Genomic DNA, 23,824 nt, shown 5'->3' with positions numbered 1-23,824 from the left:
ACCTTTTTATTGCCTTTCTATTCTATCTTCTCATTGGCTCTAAACCCAACCACATGATTTCCTCGTCACTGCCTGTCTACACAGACCTCCAGGTCTCTATGGTTTGTACTGAGACTAAAAGTTCAGGTCACCACTTGGATGTGTCCTTGAACACACAGAGACTCTGTCTGCCATGTAATTGGATTAAGGACATGTGCCACCACCATCAGACTTCTGCTAAATGACTTGCTTTTAGCTCTGATTCCCAGGCAACTTTATTTATTAACATACAAATAAAATCACATTTCAGCACAAATAAAATATCACCATAGATCTGAGAGAATAGGTACAGTAATCATCCTTCATTAGTGCCAGGTTCTTGACTCAAATGATCTGCAAATGGGCATAAATCTTTCATAAGTACATAAATCTTTCCCTGTCTAGAGATTCAGATTTATAGATGAACTCATGAAAGTTACCTAGGGCTTGGTATGCTATCTGCAGAGAAGGAGAGCAGGCTGGGATATGGCTTAAATGAAATACAGGGAACAGTGCAACAGTCTGCCTGTAGCAGAAACTCAATTGATACTATCAGGACAATTACTATCACTAACAGGAGATATTGTACCCCTTAGGCTCACTGACAATTGGAAGAGCAAAGATAATATGTTAGAATGCAGAGACAATAAGGTCAAACTGACCTAATGTGGAATCTGGGTTTCCCTACTTCACTGTGTGAAATCTTTTTAATCGGCCAAGGTTAATTGTAACAATAACAGCAAAACCCTTTACTATCTCAGTTCTTTAGAGTTCCCAAAGCATTCCTTTTTCAGCTTCATATTTACCAAGGCTCAGCTGCAGCTCTGTTCTACATCAGCCTTGTGTGGGAACCCAGACCATCAACGGTGCCTCTAACTCTTCTTCCTCGCCCTGCTTTTGGTAATCTAGGGACCAAAGCCAGGCCCTTGCATATGCCAGGAAAATGCTCTACCACTAAAATGTCTCCCCAATCTCTATGAAGAAATGATATTCATCATCATTTAGTGTTAAGAAATAAGCCAAAGAGTTGATTATATAAATTCTCCAAACTTCTCCCCAAAATTTATCCTCAGAAAAAATACACATTGTCTCTGTAAGTCACATGGTTACTCCTGGATCAGAAAGGAAGAGGCATCCTAAGAGTGGATGGTGAGTGCTACAGTCTGGACCTTTATATGTTCATGGTTGCTTTTGGGAAGATTCAATTATGAGAGAATTGAAATATGAGATATTGTCCTATGCAGGCTATCTACAAAATCTACTCAAGTCCTCATAGTGCCTAGCCACAGTCAATATCCAGTACTGTGTGTTCTATTTCACAGATGAAAAGAAACAGGTTCACTCATGTGGTCATAAACATACAATTCAGGACACAAAATACTAAATAACTGATTATGTTCTGCCTCTCCCACACACCCTGTAGTTGCATAGAGGCTTCTTTTTCAACAATTGTTTCCACTGTTTTAGAGGCTATCTGCATGTAGGAAGAGCAGTAGGAACAAAGCTGTGGCTGCAGATGGCGCAACTGGCCTGTTGGGGTTCCCACTCTTCTGATTTCTAGTTGTTCTTTAATAAAAATCCATTGACAGGGTTGGAGGTGTCTCTCTTAAAAGCCTCTTCTTACCCAATTTTGGGCTGAGGTCTCTTCTTATAGATTGCAAAATATTCCTTTCTATATTTATTTTCTCCACTCCTAAATATTAAATACACTCCTCACATATTTCCACACACTCTAAGCCTTTTTGGCAAATCTTCGTAGTAAACAGATGGACTCTCTGTGTTGCTGGGAGACCACTTCATATGTAGAATCCAGTCCAAAGAGAGAAGAAAGGGCTGCATAAGGTGATGGATTTGCGCCCTTCTCTCTCTCTTTCCTGTCTTCTCCTTCCTCCAGGCTTTCTGTGACTCCGTTTTTTAGTTGATCTCTGGCTCATTGCCTGCAAGCTGAACAACACTGAGCAGGTCACTTCCCCTCAGCAAGCTCCAGTTTCCTCACCTCAAGACTGAGAATACTACTATTAACCCGTGGGTGTTTTGAGAATATTTAATGAAATGATGTCTGTCAAGCTCTTAGCAAGGTGTTTTCTTGATTGACAGAACTAAGTTGTTGCTGTTTATTATATTCAGCAAGGTTGACCCATTAAGGGGTGGGGGTGAGCTACTTCTCATTAAATTCTAAGCAGAGTTTGACTCTGGTTGGGGTGGAAACTGTTTCTTATCTATCATTATTTTAGGGGGGTGCACTTAGGGGATTGACATGTAGTTAAAAAGAGACCATATATAGGCTTGAAATGTCCTTTAAGTTCAACACCAGTTTAGTCCTTCACATGCTGGTTCTAATCCCACCTGTTTTCTACTTTTAAAATAGGGCGAATTTGCTATGGACCTCACACATGGTCAGGAAGATGACCTACATGCCTGGTACCCGGTGCTATAATCAAGATCAGTTGATTCCCGCTGATACCTCCCTACCACAAACACCTCTCTCTCTCTCTGTCTCTCTTTCTCTGTGTCTCTGTCTCTGTCTCTGTCTCTCTCTCTCTCTGTCTCTCTCTCTCTCTGTCTCTCTCTCTCTCTCTCTCTCTCTCTCTCTCTCTCTCTCTCTCTCTCTCTCTCTCTCTCTCTCTCTCCAGCCCTCCCTCTCTCTCACCATCGCAGTCACTCTCCAGTCTACACACCAGTTTCCTCCCCAACCCATGCTTCCTGGAGGGGAAGAAGCAGTGACTTCAGACCCCAGATTCTGAAATTATCTAGCCACAAGGAAGCCTTTCCATGCAGGCTTTAGGTAATGACTAGAGTGATCGATGGTTTCTTTGTCATAGAGAAGTCATCAGAGTGAATGCATGTCTCCCCAGACGTGGGTCTTCTTTTCTTACTGGAAGCCTCTTGCAGCGGACAGCCTTTTTGCTGAGGATATTAGCCTACTGTTGCCAGCCAACAGCCCCAAAGTTTCCCCGGAGCCCAGAGCTGCGCGCGCTGGGCCTGGACCAATGTGAGCGGGTTGTGCTTAGCCCACCCGACGCCCTCCCCCGTGGAGCGTGCGGCTGGCCAATGACAGCCTGGCCCTGACTGCTTGGCTCTCTCTCTCCTCCCCTGTTGCTGCTCCCCTGCCCACTCTGCCCCGCCCACCCCTCTCCAGCTCCGATTGCCTCCCGCAGTGCTAGCTCCGGGAGCGCACAGCGCAGCCGAGCCTCAGCGAGCGGGCACCAGCAGCCGGCGCTCCCCTCCTGTGTCTCGGGTCAGCTGCTTGCGGCCTGAAGTGGCTTCAGACCCTGGCGACCGCGGGTCAGACGAACTTCATCCCTGCAGGGAATCGGTGCGGGAGAAGACATAGCAAGGGCGAGCCATGGACCCTGTGAGCCAGGTAAAACTGAACAGGACAGGCAAAGCTGCTGGCCTAGGGTTGGGGAACGGCCGGGGACAGGTGTCCCCAGCTCTCCGTTCATACTTTTTTCTTTATCTTCTTGTCTTATTCATCTGTAGCTGGCCTCGGCGGGCACCTTTCGGGCATTGAAAGAACCCCTTGCCTTCCTGCGAGCCCTGGAGTTGGTGAGTAGCTGGGAGGCAGCAGCTGCCAGGTGGAAAGAGGTCAAGAGGGGCGCTCTCTGCCCAGGTCTATTCACAGCCTAGGGTCCAGCCTCCTTCAATCCTGCCTGCTCCCGAGATGCTGTTCCGGGACTGCTAGGTAGGGTCGAGGTCACACTAGGATTCCAGAGGGAATGTGAATGCATTTGTTCAGGAGCCAGAATCACCTCCCTTAGAAACATGCTGGCCAGCAGGGGCTGGTGGGGGAGGCGGGGGTAGGGGGGAGATGGGGGAGGTGGGAGGGTGAAGGAGAAGACTCCTGGGAACTCTGGCCTCTTCCCTGGACCCCTGTGAGCGTGAGCCCATGCGGGGTTGGTACCCAGGAATGCTGTTGGAGAGCTGGGAGGACTTGTCCAAGCTGGAAAAGTTGGTCAGCACTGGAACAGCGTCTGTTCTGGACGGGGATACTCACAGCTCTGAGATCACTGCTCTGCTGGAAGCTCCAGCTAGAGGGAGACTCCAGAACGCTTTAGTGAGCATATAGTAGAGAGGACTTCCCTAGTATCATTTTTCTACCGTGAAGACTCCTATTAGACTCTTCTGGCTTTTCCCAGACGAATGCTTAATCAGCTTTCTTCCAGGGTTGGGCTGTGGGAAGTTATTATATTGCTCCTCTGGCGTGTTTCTGTTTTAAATACCCACCTCAAGAGTCCTATGGTAATTTGTCTGTAGACAGGAGCAAGATACAAAAATGGTTCCTCATGAGGCCTCATGGGGCAATGGCAATGTTGTTGGCTGGAATGATAGTTATCAGAAGTGAAGTCTGTGGGTCACACATTTCTTCTTGCTAGGAGCTCTGCAAGGCTAGAGAAACCATCTGAACAGAAAGTTCAAAGCCCGTCATGTGGCATTAATCACAGGCGCTAACACTGACTAGCTAGGAAATTATGTAAGAGCCTGTTCTGGGCTTCAGAGGTAGAGACAAAGCATGTGTCTGGATTTGACTACAAATTTTGACTATGATATAAACATGCGTCACTACTCCAGAGAGTATGATGCATGTTTATATCATAGTCTCAGTGATCGCACCTGCCCTGTGCACTGATCTAAACAACAGTGCCTGATGGGATGATCAGTTTAACCTCTTCAAGAAAGTCCTTTAAGAAGGCTCCAGCTTTCAGTTGGCTCTTCTGATACTGTTTTCCTTTTACATTGTGTGTGTGTGTGTGTGTGTGTGTGTGTATATGTGTGTGTGTGTGTGTGTGTGTGTGTGTGTGTGTGTGTGTGTGTGTGTGTGTGTGTACACCAAGGCCATTGTGCACATGTGGAGGTCAGAAGACAATATGAGGGTTAATTCCACTTACGTAGATTTCTGGGATGGAACTCAGATTGTCAAGTTTGGCAGCAAGGACTTTTATCTGTTGAAAGACTCTGCCAGTCTTAGTATTGCTTTGTTGTTGCTGTTGTTTGGTTGGTTTTGTTTTTTTCCTTGTTGCCAAGTCCAACAAGCTATGCTATTCTCACAGCTGAAGATCTTTTAGTTGTCTTCCTTAACCTCCCCCTGTGTTCATTCACTTAGCCATCCACCCAGCTCTTCTTGTGAAGGAGTGGCTTCTTAAAGATCAAACAGTGCTCCAGTCGCCAGCTTATTTGACCCCAAAGCTCAGGAACCTGAGGCCACTTTCTGATACAACCTGTAACTATCCCACATTGTCATTGACTTGAAATATCACTCATTCTTAAACTAATTTTTGCCCTTACTCACAAGGTTTCTGTTGATAAATTTCAAAGCCTGGTCAGTCTGAGAGTTTGCTTAGATCACAGTTTTCTAGACACTGAATTGAAGCACGAGGAAGCTGTTCGTCAACCGTCATTCTGAACAAGCCCCTGTAGGTGATTCTCAGATGCGCCAGTGCTGATGAAACACTGCTCTTGGGTACACGCTGTCTCTTCAGAATACAAAGGCACTGTTATTTAGCTCTGTGAACATTTACATCTCACTTTTCACACTATAGGCCTAGGAAAGACGTTTGTCTTTTTTTTTTCTCAGCTGAAATGTTAACTTCTCAATAAAGTATGTCTCATACCTCCTCCCCCCATTTCTGACCCTCAAACTGAGTGATTTACTCCATTTCTGGGATTCTGTTACTTTTGATTTATTTATTCGTGAGAAAGAAGCATCACACTGTATTTCATTTTATTATAGGTTGTTTTTCTTGAGAGTGCAGGGTTACAGTACTGGACAGAGGAAGAGCCAGTACCCACCTGTGTGAGGACCGTGGCATGTGGAGCCTGGTGACAGTAACATCAGGTGGAAGTGCACTCTCCTAGTACAATGGAGTTTGTCTAATCTCTGTATCTTTCACCAGCCCCATTCAGAACACTTGGTAAACAGCGAGTGACCTGAAGCACTGTCCATTGGTAATGACTGAGTACTTAAATAGTCCAGGTTCTCTGTTTCTGTAGAAGTTGACAAAGTGATAGAAAGTAGCTTTGAGGCTGAGTCTTCAATCTTTAAACTATAATCCTTTTCAGCATTTATCCCACAGAAATGAAAGTTCATATAGAAGTATATGTTCCATAGTCCACTTTTGTTTTTATAATAGGGTTTTTTAAATAATAATTCGCCTTAAATTGGATAGCTGTTACATCGGAGATTTCTTTCTCATAGTTCTGAAGGCTGGAAGTTTCAATCACAGGCTGGCAGATTCTGTGTCTGGCAAGGGCTCACACTCTGGTTCACAGATGGCACCTTCTCTCTGTCCTTATCTGCCCTTTGTAAGGGCACTAATGCTGTTTATGAGGGCTCTTTCCTTGTGAGTGACTTATGTCCCATCTAATACTGCCATTTGGGGGATTTGGTTTTAACATGTAAATGTTGGAAGATACATACACATCTAAACCACAACAATATGTTCAATGGCATCTGTTGCAACATCATTTGCAGTTGGAAAGAATGGAAACAACTAATAAATCCATGTAGAAAAATATCTCAATGTGTAATTTGTGTAAATGATACTATCATTAAAGACAATCAATTAACTTAATATTCATTTACAATCAGTTAACTTAATATTCATTCACATGGAGGTTGAGGCCTATATTCCTCATTGATACAATTATTAAATGTCAAAAAATGAATCCAGGCATGGTGGTATACAACTGTACTCCAAGCACTAAGGAGGCTGAGGCAGGAGGATCAGACTGGGATACAAAGTGAGATTCTCTTTCAAAAGAATTCTTAAAAATAGAAAAGAAAGAAAGTAAGATTTCTTTCCTTTTTAAATATTTCTTAAAACCTTAAACAGAGAAGAACAATATTCATTCTGTTAATCAGTATGTAAATAATGTGTTCCATCAGATGTGCGGGGTGCTTGCACAGCACAACATACTCTTTACAGAAAGAAAATTGTGTGTGTGTGTGTGTGTGTGTGTGTGTGTGTGTGTGTGTTATATGAACATAGAAGGAAGCATAACAGTATATACAACTGAAATATAAATAGTGATTTTTTTTTACAAGATGCAACTTGGTAGTCAGTGATAGAGAGTGGAGCAGGAAAGGTGTTATATGAACATAGAAGGAAGCATAACAGTATATACAACTGAAATATAAATAGTGATTTTTTTTTACAAGATGCAACTTGGTAGTCAGTGATAGAGAGTGGAGCAGGAAAGTCATGAAAATCAAAATTGCAGACATATCACTTGTCTACAGTTATACATGTGAGGGATTCTTAGGAACTCATGTTATAAGTGTTTTTTTCTATGGATGGACCATTTGAACTGGTTGGCATCCAAAGGCATCCTCTACTTTGGGGTTTATTGCCTTAAGGGGAAGATGCACTTCATATATTCTTTCCTTATGGAGAGCTTGTGGATGAGGTAAATTTAAAGTCTTAATAGCTCAGAAAAGCATGGAGGGAAAAGCCTTAACCACTCTCAAATGTCCCTGGGAAAGACTTCACCATCCTTTATCTCTACTTAAACAAGGTCAGGGGACTTTTATAAACCCTTCAAAATCAGAGATTCAAAGCAAAAACCTGACTCTGGTAGTCTGTTTCATTTATTCCCGGATGAGAAATTATGTGCTGTAAATCTCTTAACCCACTATTTGGAAATGTTATAAAAATACTTTTAATTTATCCAGTTTTCATGTTTTCAAAAGCTATGCACATATTACCTTGTCTTCTACTGGTCTTTCTTTTTTGTTACTTCAATACTGCAAATAGTCCTCCTCCTCCTCCTCCTTCTTTTTCTTCTCTCTCTCTCTCTCTCTCTCTCTCTCTCTCTCTCTCTCTCTCTCTCTCTCAATATGTGTAAGCATAAACACATTATTTCTTCTGCTATTTTTAAACTCTGGGTTTGCACCATGGAATTCATGTGAAGTGGAAAGTGGACTCAACATGTTCATGTTGCTCAGGACACAATAATGCTTCAAACATTAGCACTGCTGGAGCAGTCCTGAAGGACTGCTTTCCCCTGGTGATGCTGTGTAGTTTGACTAGTCCTCTAGAACTATTCTATATGACCTGACTAGCCCTCTAGCACTGTTCTGTGTGGTTTGTCTAGCCCTCTAACATTACTGCTGTGTGGCTTGTCTAGCCCTCTAGCACTACTCTGTGTGGCTTGACTAGTCCTCTAGCATTATGCTGTAGCTCCAGAGTCTGCCCTTACGGAATCAACTAGCCGGATTCGTCTAATCCTTATTCTCTGATATCCACCTCTAATTTCGCTATAACATGTCTACTACTCTGGACTTCACATTTCTTTCTAATCTTTGTTTCTGCCCCTCCACCTTCCTGATGAGGCCACCCAATCGAGATATGCATATGGTCTATTTAGATGATCATACTAGCATTTATATAATTTCCATTATATAAATGCTAAATTCTAAGCTATATTCTCCAAGAAATATCACACTTGTATCTGCTTTCTTGCTATCAAGAGACAACACACATAACTCCTGCTACTGGTGACAACCAATTGGTACCAATAACAGAATGTAATATAATGATGTTATATGAGTAAGAGAAGGATAATCACACTCCTCTGCAAGCTTCAGATGAAGATACATCTCATGTGTCATGTTGTTTTGTATGACATCATTTCACCTTGGGGCTCAGGGATGCTAACTAACTCATCGAGAACAAAGCCACTGGAAATGCCAAAGCCAAGTCTTGCCAGCCTCCCCTCAAACTGTATCTCTCTAAATGCTACAGTGTTCTTCCTCCCATGCAGCAGGCCCTCGGTGTCTCCAGTCCCAAAGTTTCAAAGAAGATTTAAAAGCCACTACTATCGTACTTCGTGTTGTTTATCACTTCCATCAAGATATATAATTGAGACCTTTTCTGAAAGTGCCAAGGAATGTCTGCTTTTAGAGAAAATTCAACAGATATCTGTTGTCTTTCATATTTGGCTTCATTTCTGCTCACTGTTAGTTAACTAAGCAAATTTTATTTAAAATCATTTTTTCCACATAAAATGTCCACAAAAGTCTTTCATTATAAAATCAATAATCACATTTTATTGTCATCCTTTTGTTTTGCATACAATAAGCAACTCCCTTTTCCCTCTGATATAAGCAAGATGAGGAGTGATAATGTAAAACATCGAAATCCAGAGTGGCAGTCTTCCATTAAGGGCCTGATGTACTTATTGCTAAGTTAACGTGTATTTAATTATAACCTCACCTGTCAAAATTGTGTTCAGTTGGACTATGAATGGATGCATGCATGATGCACAGCAGCACCCTAGAATTCAGCACATAAGGCTTCTCTGAGTTTACTGAGGCAGCTGGCATAAGGGCCCATCAGAACATGGAAGAAATAAGAGAGTGAAATTCTCTCAAGAGGATTCAAATCTGTCCCTATCACAGGTATAACGTGAGGAGGAAAATAGTCATGCATTAGTTTTTAAAAATTCTAGATACGCAGGATAGATGTGTGCAGGACCATGGCCTTCCTAATGTCTTTATCTTCTATAGGCTGTATTTCACTTCTGTTACATTTGTGCGTATATCTTTGATCCCTGGTGCAGCCAAATCTGATGAGAATGGCTAAAGTCATAAGGTCAGCACAACTGCTTGACAAAGATCCAACAAAACTGAGCCATATGATGGCCGCCATGTCACTTTTGGTCTTTATCTCCACATGTTGCATATTTGGGGGACTTTTAATATTTGTACTATTTAAGGAGATTGGGTTGATAGGAAATCATTTATGCCTTCTCCTAGGAGTACTGCTTCTAGCTTCCCTAGGAAAGTCCTGAGCATACTACCCCTCCCTCTTTTAGGGAGATATCCTTATCTACTTGAAGGTCTTCCTGATGCCTTGGAGGTTGTGACACACATACACAAGTCAGAGGTCTCTTTATGAGATATTCTTGAAACATCTGCCCCTGCACTTACTCAGGAACAAGATAATTAAAACAAAGCAAATTTTAAAAAGTCAACAAAATTTGGTGGGCTAGAGGAGTTGGCCAAAGACCAGATTACAATCCTCTTCTCACTGTACACTCAGGCGATTATGTGGTACATACAGCAACGAAGTTAGAAATAGAGACTTATATTGATGGGCAAAGAATGGTGTGGAAGGATGATAAAAGAATGAGGTGTCAGGACCTCTCTTTCTTAGAAAAGTTAGCTCGTGCAAGGCCACAGTGGTGTCATATGACCAAGAAGCCAAAGAATGCCAGGATTAAGAATATAAATAAATTCTATGAAGAAAAAAGAAATGTAAAAGATTGTATTATGCCACAATTGAATACTAACTGCAGCAGCTTTGGCCTGAGGATTTTTCTTGAGCACTCTGACCATTAAGAGTTAATACACTGCTCAGGACATGGCAGTCTGTCAGGGTTGGTTTGGAGGTTTTCTTAACATCTAGCATCCTTGAAGCCACAGAACTGCCAGCCTCAGAACAGGCTATCATATGCTTCTAGATTCTTAAAAATTGGCTTATGGGGTTGATGAGTACTAATGGTTATAAAAGATAACTGTTTATCAATGATGATTAAACTTGAGAAAAATGATTGTAAAAGATAACTCTGTTCTGTCATGGTTTATCAGTGATTACTAAATGGAAGAGGAAGTGAAACACATGTCCAAAAACAAAAATGAAATGATCTATGTTTTGAAACAACATGAATCTATCCATGCTTACTGAATTCTGCATAAATAAAGAAACACTTGACTATTAGTTAGTCAGGGTCCAAGACTGCCGCCACCTCCTTGGCCTGGCTCACTCCTTCCCTCGCCTACTCCTTGCCTCCTCTCTGGAGCCAGTCAACCACAGGTGCGTGCCCCCGGCAGTTCCCTGTGTTAGCTTAGCCTTACTGTGAGAGTGTTTCCTCACCTGAACACTGGAGAGAACACCCCTGCCTGCCTTCCCACAGTGTCAGAAACTTTAAAAGAAATAATGTGTGTCCACAGTGAGTGAGTGAGTGTCCTGACAGTGACGGGCGCTTCTGACGGTGACTCCAATCACAGAGGGCTGCTGGGTGGAGGATGTGCTGAGGCCTGAGGTGTGTGAGCTTGAGCTCTGCTCCCCACAGGGCTGAGTCCTTCTTTCCTAAACAGCCTCCACCTTTTAGCCTCTGCTTCAGACTCCTCAGAAGTTACAAGAGTGAGGGAGGATCAGACCTGGAGGATGACTCAGTCAGTAAAGTGCTTTTGATCTGCACTTTGATCCCAGAAGCCGTGGAAAAAGCTGGGCATGGTAGCATGTGCTTATGATCCCAACAATGGGGTTGGAAACAGGAGGATCCTTAGGACTTGCTCTTCAATCAAATCAGCCTCCCTGACTGGATGAGTTTTAGGCCAGGGAGAGATCCTGTCTCAGAAGTAAATAAATCAATAAATGTAAATGATGCTTAACAAACAAATATACAAGATTTTCCTCTGGTTCCCACATGCATGCGCACACACACATACCATTCATGGACAAGTACACATACACATGCACACATGCAGAGACACACAAAAGAGAAAGTTGAGACTAATTCATCACCCAAACAAACAGGCACACAGGAGGGAGTCCAGATCACCCTTCCCCTCTTCTATCTGAAGCCTGTTTCTTGCTCTGTACATGTTTTTCACTTCTTGGACATTTGGCCATTCAGAGACCCTGGTGATGATTTTTTTGCTGAGCAGGTGGCTTTCTCACATGTCAGTTCCTCTGTTTGGACCATTCCACTTCCCTTCTTACCCACCCCCAACTGGGTAAAGAATTATTTTTCACTGGGGTGTCAGCATGGATAGGAGGCATTGTTGGGTGATGCTGACTTCTTAAGGAAGTTTCGAGCATACTCCTCAGTGGTGAATTTGCATTCTATCCAAAGGAGACTGTGATCATATTCATCTGCTCATTTTAAAGATGTAGTGCAGCTCTTGGTATACAGAAGGGCTGACTCCAAGAACATCTGCTAATCCTTCTATAGCTCCCAGGCCCTGGGGGCTACTCAATATTAGATGGAAGAAGCAAGAGAAGGAGGAAGAGAGAGACAGACTGGAGGATGAATGAGTGAATTCTAGAGAACACGGGCCTTCATGAAATCTGTTGTGAAGAATTGTAAAGACTTCATAGAAGTATATATTAAGCTGTTAGTCTTAGAAAAGAGATTAACTCAAATAAACTGAGTGAAATGTTGAAGAGGTATAGTATGGACATTCTCACCAGCTAGTAACAGAAGAGAACCCTTATAAAAATAACAGTTAAGGACTGAAATAGGCCCAGGCTCATAGCTCAGTGTTCAGTGACCCAAGCAGCAAGAGTCCTTTAGCAAGGTGGCTATCATTGCAGTATTTCAGACACTGAGCTGCTTTCCCTGTCCACATATTCTGTCTGGTTCTTGTTTATTCTAACCAGGATTCTCATCTGACACCCTGGAAGATGGAATGCAATTGCCTTAGCTGATCATTTTTTCAGTTTAACCCAATTATCAACCGCAGGCCATATCATAAGCCAATAAACTAGTGTATAAATTCATTTCCCACAAGCCCAGTGTCCACAGTTATTCTGTCACTTGTGGCTTGATTTTAAAGGTTCATGAGAGTCAAGTCATTCTCCTCTAGACCATCCTTTCCAATGGAGTGGTGGGAGGGACCATCTTTAAAGTTATGAGCACAACAGGCCCAAGATAGGTCTGTATGTAGGTGGTAAAAAGAGATGATTTCCAGGGCTAGGGAGATGACTTAGTGGTGCTCTTCCAGAGGACCCAGGTTCAATTCCCAGTACCCACATGACAGGTCACAACTGTCTGTAACTTCAAGATCTGACACCCTCACATAGACATATATGCAGGCAAAACGCCAATGCACATAAAAATAAAATAAATTATTAAAAAATGATGACTTCTAACAGATTACTGGACAATGGAAATGTGTATGTATGTGTATGTTGTATGTGGGGTGTGTGTTTATGTATTGTGTTGTATTTGAGTGTGGTGTGTGTGTGTGTGTGTGTGTGTGTGTGAGTGTGGTGTTCATTGATGTGCTAGAAAACAGAAAATTTGTAGAAATATCATTGGCTTGCTCCATGTGACAAATGCTGTCTGTTTCGTGAAGGAGAACAGGAATTATTTGATAAGTAAAATCCACCTGAAGCTTGAAGAAATGTGGGTTTGGAATCAGCCATGTGCTAGAGTTCTGGCCCTTTTTAATTTGTGTTTATTTTACTTTATTTTTTAAAGCTGTGGAATCCTCACTGGTCCATTGCAATCAAATGGGTATCAGAAGTGTCACATCTTTGGCCTGCTTGTAAGGGTTGAATTTTAGCAAAACCTCCAGCAGTGTCTGATTGGTACCACAGCTGTGGGACTGGACCTGGGGAAGACCTTGTTAGTGATGATGCTGTATTTACAGTTGCAATGAAGTCTCTCCAGACTTCTAGTACTGTATAAACAGTTTACTCAATGAGTACTGTTATGTCAGTGACAATTTGTGTGTGTGTGTGTGTGTGTGTGTGTGTGTGTGTGTGTGTGTGTGTGTTTGCTTCTATTGTCTTCCCACTGGAAAAAGGTGCATGGTGGGATGACCATAAAACACATACAAATAGCATTAATTCTAATATATGGATACAAGCAGATTTCCACTTACTGTTAATGATTTATTTGATTTTCATTATGTTCTGAGGACTAATTAGTAACCTTGTTTATAAATAGAGTGGTCAAATCACTTGCCAAAAGGCAGACAACTAGTAAGTAATAAAGGATGTGAATCTAATCAGACATCAAACTCCATGGCCTGAATCATCTTCCTGAATTCTCTCTATTAATAGGGAATCCTCATTCATGCCTAAATCTAGGGCATCAGTGATTTCCCCCACTGACAACAATAATAGAAAAGGCATGTATCTATATCTGTATTTATCACCTACTAATAAAATACAAGACCTTAAGAATTTACATTTTTCTTTTCATTCTTACTTCAGTTTCCTTTCTACTATCAAATGCAACCAGAAAATAAAACAAAATTTAAATGTTAAGTGCCCTCAAAAGAGCTTCTCAGGGACTTACTTACTAATCAAAAATATTCCTGTTTCTTCAGAAAAATTTTATTTATCTTGTATATCTTATAGAATATTCATTCACTAGTCCACTCCTTAAAGAATTTCAAATTCAGAAATCTGTTATGGACATATGCCCAGGAAGACATCTGGGGAATTTAGGAAATCTCTAGATATTTAGCAAGATTATAAACATTTAGATTCCTTTGGATGTTCGGGAAATTACTTAAGCCAAATGCATTCCATCATTGGTGATGGGGAGTGAGTGACTTTTGTCTGCTTCCTGTGTGTGTGAGAACCATGATTCCTTAGATTTGTTATTTGGAGGATTTGTGTGCCAGAGAAGATATTCCTCCGTGGTGTTAACAGGAAATGCTCATCCACCCATCTGGTCGACTGTAGACAACTTGGCTCTGCTTTTCTACAATGACTTCACCTGATGGTTTTGCTTGCCCCTGATAGACAGATTGCTGATAGGCTGGAATCTTTCCTGAGACAGAGGGCCAGAGTTACAAAGGAAAGGGGTTGGATTGAGGAGTGATTCTAGAAAATTGACAGGTATTGACCCATGATCAGAGTGAAACATGGTGATCTTCAGAAGCATTACATCTGGAAAAGGAGGTGGTTGGCCAAGTAGAGGTTATAGCACAATTTAGAATGTGCCAAGAGGCCAGGTGTGGCAGCACATGCATTTAGTTTCAGAACTCAGAAGTCAGAAACAGGCAAAGCTGTGAGTTCACGGCCACTGGTCTATATAGTGAGTTCTAGTTCAGCTAGGGATGCAAAGTGGGGCCATGTCACAAAAAAAAGAAAAGAAAACAGGCTGAATTTGGAACCATACAACTTTGAGCTCAACCATCAACCTTGGATATGTTCATGGACAAATCAACTTCACTGAGCCTCAAGTTTCTTAGGGATTTTCACCTACATCAAAGATGTATTAAAAATTTTAGCTTACAACTAAGAATCCTTGAGCAAACTCCCTTATCTATTTTTGAACTATAAAGTGGGATGGGCATTTAGAATACAAAATTATGGGATAAATTGAACTAAACATGTATGAAAGTTCCCATTCAAAGGCTCACTGATGTTGACTGTCCCTATATCTAGAAATTAAAGCTTGGGCTAGACTTACAGCTCGGTGCTGATGCACTTGTCTAGAATTGATTTACTGTTTAGCCTTACAAAACACAAAAGCAAAAACATCAAAACAAACAAAAGGCTGAGATCAGGTACCTGGGAATTTTTCCTCTGAGGTAATGCCCACTGGCTTCCTTTCATGTTCATCTGCCACCACAGCTCTGTGAGGAAATAGGGAAGGTGTGTTTCCATCTGTCATGTCTATTAAATGAGGTTTATTCAAGAACTTTCACTGTCAGACTTTCCAATTCCATTTATGAAGCTATTGAAAGAAAATCACAATTATTGATGAGATCACGAACACCACTCAGGGGTTTATATTTGGAATTTATTTTAAAGTACATATGCATGCTGGTGAAATGGTCCAATGGTAACAGCATTTTTGTATAGACATGAGGACTCGAGCTTTGAGCCTAACACCCAAGTAACATACAAGCCAGGTATGGTCTTGTACACGCCTGCAACCACAGAACTATGGCTAGGAGTGGAGACGGGGAATTACTGGGGCTTGCTTGTTTCCAGCCTTGACTAAAAAAAAAAAAAAACTGTAAAAAAATACAAGCACCAATCTATTTGGTATGCTTGGCAGCATGGTATGCATGACATGAGTGGCGGGGGGGGGGGGGTGTCATGTTGAGATCCTCCTTGGTCACTCACCAGCTGTATTACCAAACCAGTGTACCTTAGAAGACCACTGTAAGACTTGAACGAAGATGGGCTGGCCAAGTGGTGCATGTTCATTAAGAGACTGCTCCAAAGGAACAACTCAGCGAGCGATAGGAGAGGGTGTCCAATGCCCTCCTTTGGCCTCTGCATACCAACACAAAGGAGCACACCAACATAAACATATATTCATATGCTAAACACACACACACACACACACACACACACACACACACACACACACGTGCGCGCAACATTGATTTTCAAAAAGATAAACAGGGCAACTATACCTCTACTAGATACCACAGGGTAAAAAACAAAAATTACAGGGCCAGAAATGGGTTACTTCTTTGAAATTGTTGGACAATGAGCTCACACAGACCTCCAAACATTACAGGGCATTGCCATTGATCTTTATTAACCAACAGAACTTAGTGGTAAGTTGCTATTGCTGAAGACACCACACACTTGAGTCATAGACCAGGATGAAATCAAGCTGGGATGGACCTGGATGGTTCCTACTTAACAGCTAGCTTTCATAGTGCTGAAAGGTTTTGAGCTATGGGAGGAGAAAAGTAATCACCAACTATACCCTGCGATGAACTCTGTGAGCTACAACAGTGACAAGACAGACTCCTGGTACAACTACGGCAGGAGCATGATGGAGGTAACCAAGCACTTTCTGATTAGATTTAAATCCTTTTCCTTAAGTTAAAACTCATACCTGGAACCATTATCAGGAAAAGAACCTATGACTACATATGTTGCAGGTTCTAGGAGAGACCCTACTACTATTATTTTGCTAAATAGACACAGTGTTAATCCAACTCCTAATGATGTCTCGTCATACCCATTGATTAGTGCATCTCTCAGTCATCATCTGAGAGCAGCTTCTGTTTACAATAGGTGGTGACTGACATAGAGAATCACACTGAAATGGAGAATAAGGAACTGCAGAATGCTTAGCTTTCCAGGGAAATGTATACTGCACCCTCTCTCCCAAGACTCTTTGACCCTTGCAGAAGATGGGACAGGAAGAGTAAAAGCCAGAGGCAGTGGATGATGTCAAGGAAACAACTAGATGAAGCAAGGTAGCAGCACATATGAACTCACAGCATGCGTAGAACATGTGCAAACTCAAACCAGACAAAATCCCAGCATGTAAAGAGAGGTTGGGCACACAATTCCACCCCTAGCCCTGGAGTGACTGGGGAAAAAAGGATCAGTTTTCTCTAATGTTATAGCCCCATAAATAGAGTGTGTTTCAGTGGAAGACAACACGTCCAAGAATATTTGGGCATCACAAATCGTGATTGAAAGGTGTTTAAAAAATAGACACAAAGTTGGGTTAGGGAGAGAGAAGTGGATCTGAGAAGAATTGGTAGCAAATATAATCAAAACATTATACCAAACTCAAATAATAAAAATGCAAAAGATGATAAAGTGGTATGTGTAAGCAGCATTGAACTTTAGATGCCTTGGCAGAAAATAACAGTTTAGTAACAGAAGTAGGTAGATTTGAAGAGTAAATACTGTCGTTTACTTCTCTCACCTTCAGACATGTACCTTGGCCCAGCCTATCTTCATTCACGCCTTCTAATGGCCTTCTTAAGTACACTGGTTTAGTAATACAGTTGGTGTGTGACCAAGCGGGACCTTCAACCATCTCCATCTGACCACCTGCCTCTCTCTTGCATGCTGTGCTGACAATCATACTAAGTAGGCTGGTGCTTGCATTTGAAAGCAGGTGATGGTAGTGGCTGTTTCACACAAGGTAATTTGAACTATTTTGTGTACTCATAGTATGTCTATTAATTAAGATCACAAAAATAAACAAAAGCCAGTAAGCCAGTAAGTAAAATTTATCCAATGTTCTGCTAAGAGCTAACTGAGCTAATATTTTGAAAATATACTTTAAGGGTACTTTAATACACTTTTGTGTACAAATGCATTTTCCCTCTGAAATGATATCCTAATTTTCCAGGCCTGTACTGTGGAACCAAGTAAATTATGTACCACACATGAGGATGTTTTAGTCAATTACAGTTGCTAAAACAGGCTATCACAATGGTGGCCTCATAAGGCTACAGCACAAATCAAAATGTAGCTGTCTTACCTTGTATAAGCAAACCATCATACAAAGCCCAATGACGAGTCACTCATTGATATATTATTTTTCAAAACCTATTTCAAACATTAAGTGATACCTGATTGTATCCCGGACAACAGAAATCTCAAAGTTCTGGAAGCCAAAGCTTTAAGATCAGGATGTGGGAAACGCTAAATCCTTTCGTAGTTCATGAGGAAGAATCTGATCTATACTCTTCCCCTAATCCTAGTGCTTTGGTGACAGTCTTTGGTGTTCTTTGAGTTATGGATGATCCATCTCTCCAGTCTCTCTTCTTTCTATGACACTCGTGTGTGTGTGTGTGTGTGTGTGTGTGTGTGTGTGTGTGTATGCATAATACCAGTTATATTGAGTTAGGAGCTTACTCTACAACTGCTATGACACACACACACACACACACACACACACACACATACACGTAACAACTTTATCTGCTTGACCTTGGTTCCAAATAAAGTCACATTATGAAGTCCTAGAGTTAGGATTTCATCATCAGAATCTTCCTTCAAAAGTGGGAAGAAGGCCCAATTCTCTTGATAGTAGAAGAGCCTTAGAATAGGGATGGACCATTCTGCCACATTCTTTCTTCTCTTTACCATAGTGTGAATTGTGCTTCCATGATAGCTACTAGATAAAATGTATCTCTCAATAACTTCAACAGCTGTATACTGTGATAGTATGTGCTTGTTACTGAGGTTATCTACTAACCCACAGGTTAGTTTTCAAATGCATATTATAGTCTTCGTAAAACCTGTGAGGGTTCTTGTGAAGATATACACTTGCTATGACTCTAATACACTTAACTTTGCTATTTTTAATTTTAACATGTGTGTCTGTGTGTTGTATGTCCTGATGCATGTACCCATGCACATGTGGAGACCAGAGGAGGACACTGGGTTTCCTACTCAATCACTCTCAGCCTTATTCCCTTCAGACAGGTCTGTTACTGAAGCTGGAGCGATGCTGTTGATCTTCTTTCTTTGTACCTCATAGTGCTTAGATCACACACACACACACACACACACACACACACACACACACACACACCCTATTTTTAACATGGGTTCCAAGGATTCCAAGGTTCAAATTCTACATGCATAGTGTTGTTCGAATCTTAGATGGTCTTTTAATAAAAAACCCAGAGCCAGATGTGAGGGTGAAAGCTGAAAGATCAGAGAAACAGAGCAGCCAGCCACTAGTTCTTACCTCTACAAAATTCTCAGTCTAAAGAGAGTGAGTTCCTGTTTCCTCATGCCTTATATACCTTGCCCTGCCGTGCCTTATTGCTTTCTGGGATTAAAGTCGTGTGTGCTTCCCAAGCAAAGACATGAAATCTCAAGTGCTGGAATTAAAGATGTGTCCCACTACTGCCTGGCTCTGTGTCTAATCTAGTGGCTAGCTCTGTCCTCTGATCCTCAAGCAAGTTTATTAGGGTACACAATATATTTCCACAGCATAGCAAGCCCTCTTACCCACCAATGAGTTTCTATAACCCTGGCTAGCCTACTTTTTAGTTGGAGAGGGCCTGGCTCAAAGTACTATAAAATTTAAAGATATTTGAAAAAAAAAGATTGATTAAGTTGCTCTCCAATATTATGGTTCTGGAGAGATCATTGCCAGATATATGGGTTTTTTTTCTAATATAATATGAAGTCTAGTTGAATCATTGCTTCTTTATTCTTGCATTAAATTGTACATTCTTCATGAAGATTGTAGTCTGGCTTTAATTTGGAAATACATAAATAAACAGAATTGATTTATGAAGCAATAGCCACAGCTGCTGAACTCATGCAGCTGTTCGCATGAACCTTTATATAAACTGCTGCTTTTGACTTTCTGGGTCATTGGTATGAGTTCAATATTGGAAATTATTTAGATCTCTGTGCCCTGACTTGGCCGGAGACAATCATTATCTTTCTTTATCTGAGCTATAGGCAGATATACATGTAATTTTGAGAATATCAAAAGTAGTTGTTACTGCTGTCACAGTCTTTCAGAACAGAAATAATTTCATATAATAAATTGAAATTTAGACCATTCTAGTTTAAATTTTGTTTATAATTCACATTAAATTTACTTATTCCAATTGTGTCTTATTTTACTTTTAGTGATAGTCTAAGTCTCAGCCTGTGTTCATGGCATTTCTGAAATTGTACCTCATATGGATGTGGGTTTGAGTCAGATGTGCACAATTCTGTGAATGAGAATGTGGTTGGAGACTGGAGGTACTCAGAGCATTAGTGGTCCTGTTTTGGGAAATGTAGACTAGAAAGAGTGTTATTGTACCACTCTTGCAGCTATAGTCAATTTTGTTTTTTTCAAGACAGGGTTTCTCTGTGTAGTTTTGGTGCCTGTCCTGGATCTTGCTCTGTAAACCAGGCTGTCCTTGAACTCACAGAGATCCATCTGGCTCTGCCTCCCAAGTGCTGGGATTAAAGGCATGTGCCACCACTGCCTGGCAGCTATAGTCAATTTGAGCATCATGAGGAGGTTGGGGTAAGAAGACATTATTGAAAGCAAAATGAAGAGGATTGCAAAAGATACTTTGAAATAATTATCCTGGCTATATGGATTAATCACAAATCTAGTCTACTCCCAGGTAGAGAATGGACAGTTGTCCTTGCAGAAGTGCTTGTGAATGATTGTGATGGGCCCTGTGTAAGCTACGGCTTGGGTAGTGTACTTTGTGGTGGTCACCAATAGGCAGTCAAATATGAGAACCTTTCCATCTCACTTCCTGCTTTATACATATTTTTTGTAGAAACTCATACAAATGACTCCAACTTTTACTAATGTATGCATATTCGTTTTCTTTCTCTTTAGGAAAAGAATCTGAGGCGTAACAAAAAATGAACAGTGGTCCAATGTGCTCATGTAATAATAGCAGCACTGACCTTTGACCCCAGGTCTTCTTGGCCTCTAGAAAGGACCCTTTGTACTTATCCTAGCAGAAATAAAATTTCATCCTCCCCTGGAGATCCAATCTATATAAATGGCTAAAATCTATCAGACCAAAAGGAGCAAGATGATGGACTGTCAAAACTTAATGTTCTTCTTAGTTATGTGATCAGTGCTGCTGTGGGCAGGCAAAACAGACTCTGAGTTTCTTTCAGCTGCAAAAAAGCAATGTTCTTTTGAGTCTGGATCATATTTGGACCTGACTGGCCTGGAAAACTCGCTGTGCAGTTGAGGCTGGTCTTAAACCCTTGATGCTCCTGCCTCCCACCTCCCACTTGTAGAGATCACAGTTATGTGCTACTACACCTGGCTCCAAGTTCAGTTTTAGAAAGTTTTGTCTTGTTAGAACAGTAAATGAAAGGATAGTGTTGTTCTATTTGAGTTGAAATTATTTTATTTGTAGAAAGTACAACTGTGGTTGCTTAGGCAAGTGATGGAAAACATTTTAGAAAAACAAGAGGATTGGGTGTTCCTGGGTTTTCTATTTTGTTTTCTTTTGGTTGTGTAATAGAAAAATTATTAAAACAGAAAGTTACCAAGAAAAAACATTTAAATTCTTCTCTTTTTACTAAAGACAATAAATTTATCGTTGTATATCGCTCACTTTAAAGGCTGTAGGGCCTGGGAAAATGGAGCTGATAAATGAGGCAGACTAAAGTCTCATGCACAAGTAACTTTATTTAGAGCATCAGACAATTTATACTTTGAGGGTTAAGAGATGTCATATGAGTAAAGTTCAAATGAGTTCAGGCTGTGTACATTCTGAGTAACAGTAGCAAGTGGCACCGGGTAACATGAAGCAAACCCACTCCTCTCTGCTGCACCTGAGAGGGACATGAAAGCACATTCTAAGAACAATCACAAGAAACTGAGGCCTATGACTCTTGTCCTGTTTTCTTCTCATGAGGACTTGTAATTCTCCTCACATAGTTCTATTCCTGTACTGTGTTTCAACAGTCATAAACTATCTTATTAAAAATGAAAAGTGTTCAATAGTGAATTCACTTAAGCAGTTCTAGCAGAAGTGATATCATCTCTCCTCAAATTGATGAATCCATACCTTCTGGATAATGCCAACATAGCTTTCCAATTCATTTTATGAAATTAATATAACTTTGAAAACAAATCAAGCAAATATATAAAATTATAATCTAGTATTATTAATTAATTTATAAACAAAGCCCTTTAAACATAAGCATGTCATATGTTGCATTATATGAAACTTATGATGTTAATCCCAATGGGTGAGAATAAGATGACTGCCACAATTTTTGAGCCAAATTTGAAGCAAGCTCTATTAAATGCTAGGGAGGCCTACCTATACCTGGGATTCCCAGAGTATGGCACCAAAGTACATTAGTCAGGGGCTTATAAAGGCAAAACCCACACAGCTACATATTTCCTGCCTTTGTCTAATCAGGGGCAAGCATACATCCTGATGTACTTCCTGCCTATGTACTCCTACCTATGTACATCCTGTGCAGTCAGTCCTTGGGGCAGCCAATCTTGTCTAGAGAAGTGGAAAATACACGGATACCTTACATGAACAGCCCCCAGCATTCCAGGAAGTTGTCTGTCCTTCAGCAAGTGGGACTTACAGGTTAGAGACATTTTTGTTTTATAACTCTCTTAAGCACAGTAATTTCAACTTAAAACATAATGGTAGCCATCACCCCTCCCCCCACACACACATACACACACTTGAGCTATATCATGAGTCAAATCCTTGATTCTGCCATGGGTATCTGTTTATATTGGGATTTAATAACCATCATCTTAATGGCACCCAGACAGGAATTTATGTATGTAGTTAAGACATTAATGAAGCAAAGGCCAATAGTAATTAATAGAAATAGAAGGGCCAAAGGTTCTGTGGTAGCTGATATCAGAGATACTATCCAGGAGGAGAACAAAATGAGAATGAGAACCAGTCATTTATTTCATCTCAGGTCCAATTTTGTCTCTTTTTTTCCTTCTCTATTATCTCTAATGATTCCTGAGCGATTTGAATAGAAAATAACTTTTCTCTTGTAGTCACACAATAACCTTCTTGTTCTGCAGAGCACATTGAGTGTCCCATCATATTGTAGAACTACTTTAGCTAATGAATCTATCTGTTGCTTGATCTTGGTCTACTTGGTTTTAACAGGTACCTTTCTGATAATGAGTGCTGGTATGCCAATAGGCATTATAATATGCCATTTTATGCCCTTTGCCAGGGAGTTTCCTTTGGATCTAACATTCCAGTCTTTTGTTGATGATGAGGGGCAATGTACTGTCTTCTGTAACTACTTCTTGCTGAAATTAGGACATTGTTGTCAGGGACAAGAAAGACTAAAATGCAAGCCAAAGGCCACAAGGGAATTCAGGCAATGGGGCATTCATTAGAGGCATCTGGTTAGCTGACCCAGCTGAAGAGACAGAGCTATCACATTGATTAGACTGGATCACACCAGCTTTCAGTAAGTCCAGGGCTCACAGCCATTTGGAACAGTTTGTGTCTGCAGTTGATTCCTGATGGTGTTTATCTAGTGGAAATTGCTCAAACAGATATAGGTTAGGGACAGAAGTTAAAGTTAAGAGACTGAAAGGAAAATCTTACATTTGGAGTTTCCCTATCAGGAATAGACAGTAGGCAGGGAAGCTTAGGCTGTTGATTGACATGACAGAGTACTAACCTGGAGTCCATTTGGCCTGTGAATTCAGGTTGTGATTCTGAAGCTTACATGAATTGTTTGTTTACAGAAAGAGATAAAAGTTTTAGGTATATTAACACTACTACTGTTTGTAATCTGTTCTGAAATCCATATTGTAGAAAAAGCAGCTAATGGGTCTATAGAACAGCTGGAGTGGACGTGTGCCTCCGAGTCATAGCAAAAATGATGGCTTT

The 23,824-nt window shown here is 41.0% G+C and overlaps 1 protein-coding gene across 1 annotated transcript in view; it reads left to right on the top strand.

Annotated features, from left to right (window-relative positions):
* Positions 1 to 3,183: 3,183 nt before the first annotated feature.
* Synpr (synaptoporin) overlaps positions 3,184 to 23,824 on the top strand; it is a 354,853-nt gene continuing 334,212 nt past the window's right edge. The window contains exons 1-2 of the mRNA XM_052734105.1: positions 3,184 to 3,382; positions 3,502 to 3,567. Of these exons, the coding sequence (XP_052590065.1) occupies positions 3,365 to 3,382; positions 3,502 to 3,567 (84 nt within the window). The 5' untranslated portion in view covers positions 3,184 to 3,364. The remainder of the gene's footprint in view (positions 3,383 to 3,501; positions 3,568 to 23,824) is intronic.

Source organism: Peromyscus californicus, unplaced genomic scaffold (assembly GCF_007827085.1).
Source record: "Peromyscus californicus insignis strain IS unplaced genomic scaffold, ASM782708v3 Scaffold_12__1_contigs__length_115047231, whole genome shotgun sequence".
In the NCBI taxonomy this organism is placed as follows: domain Eukaryota; kingdom Metazoa; phylum Chordata; class Mammalia; order Rodentia; family Cricetidae; genus Peromyscus; species Peromyscus californicus.
This window is presented reverse-complemented; position numbering and strand designations above follow the sequence as displayed.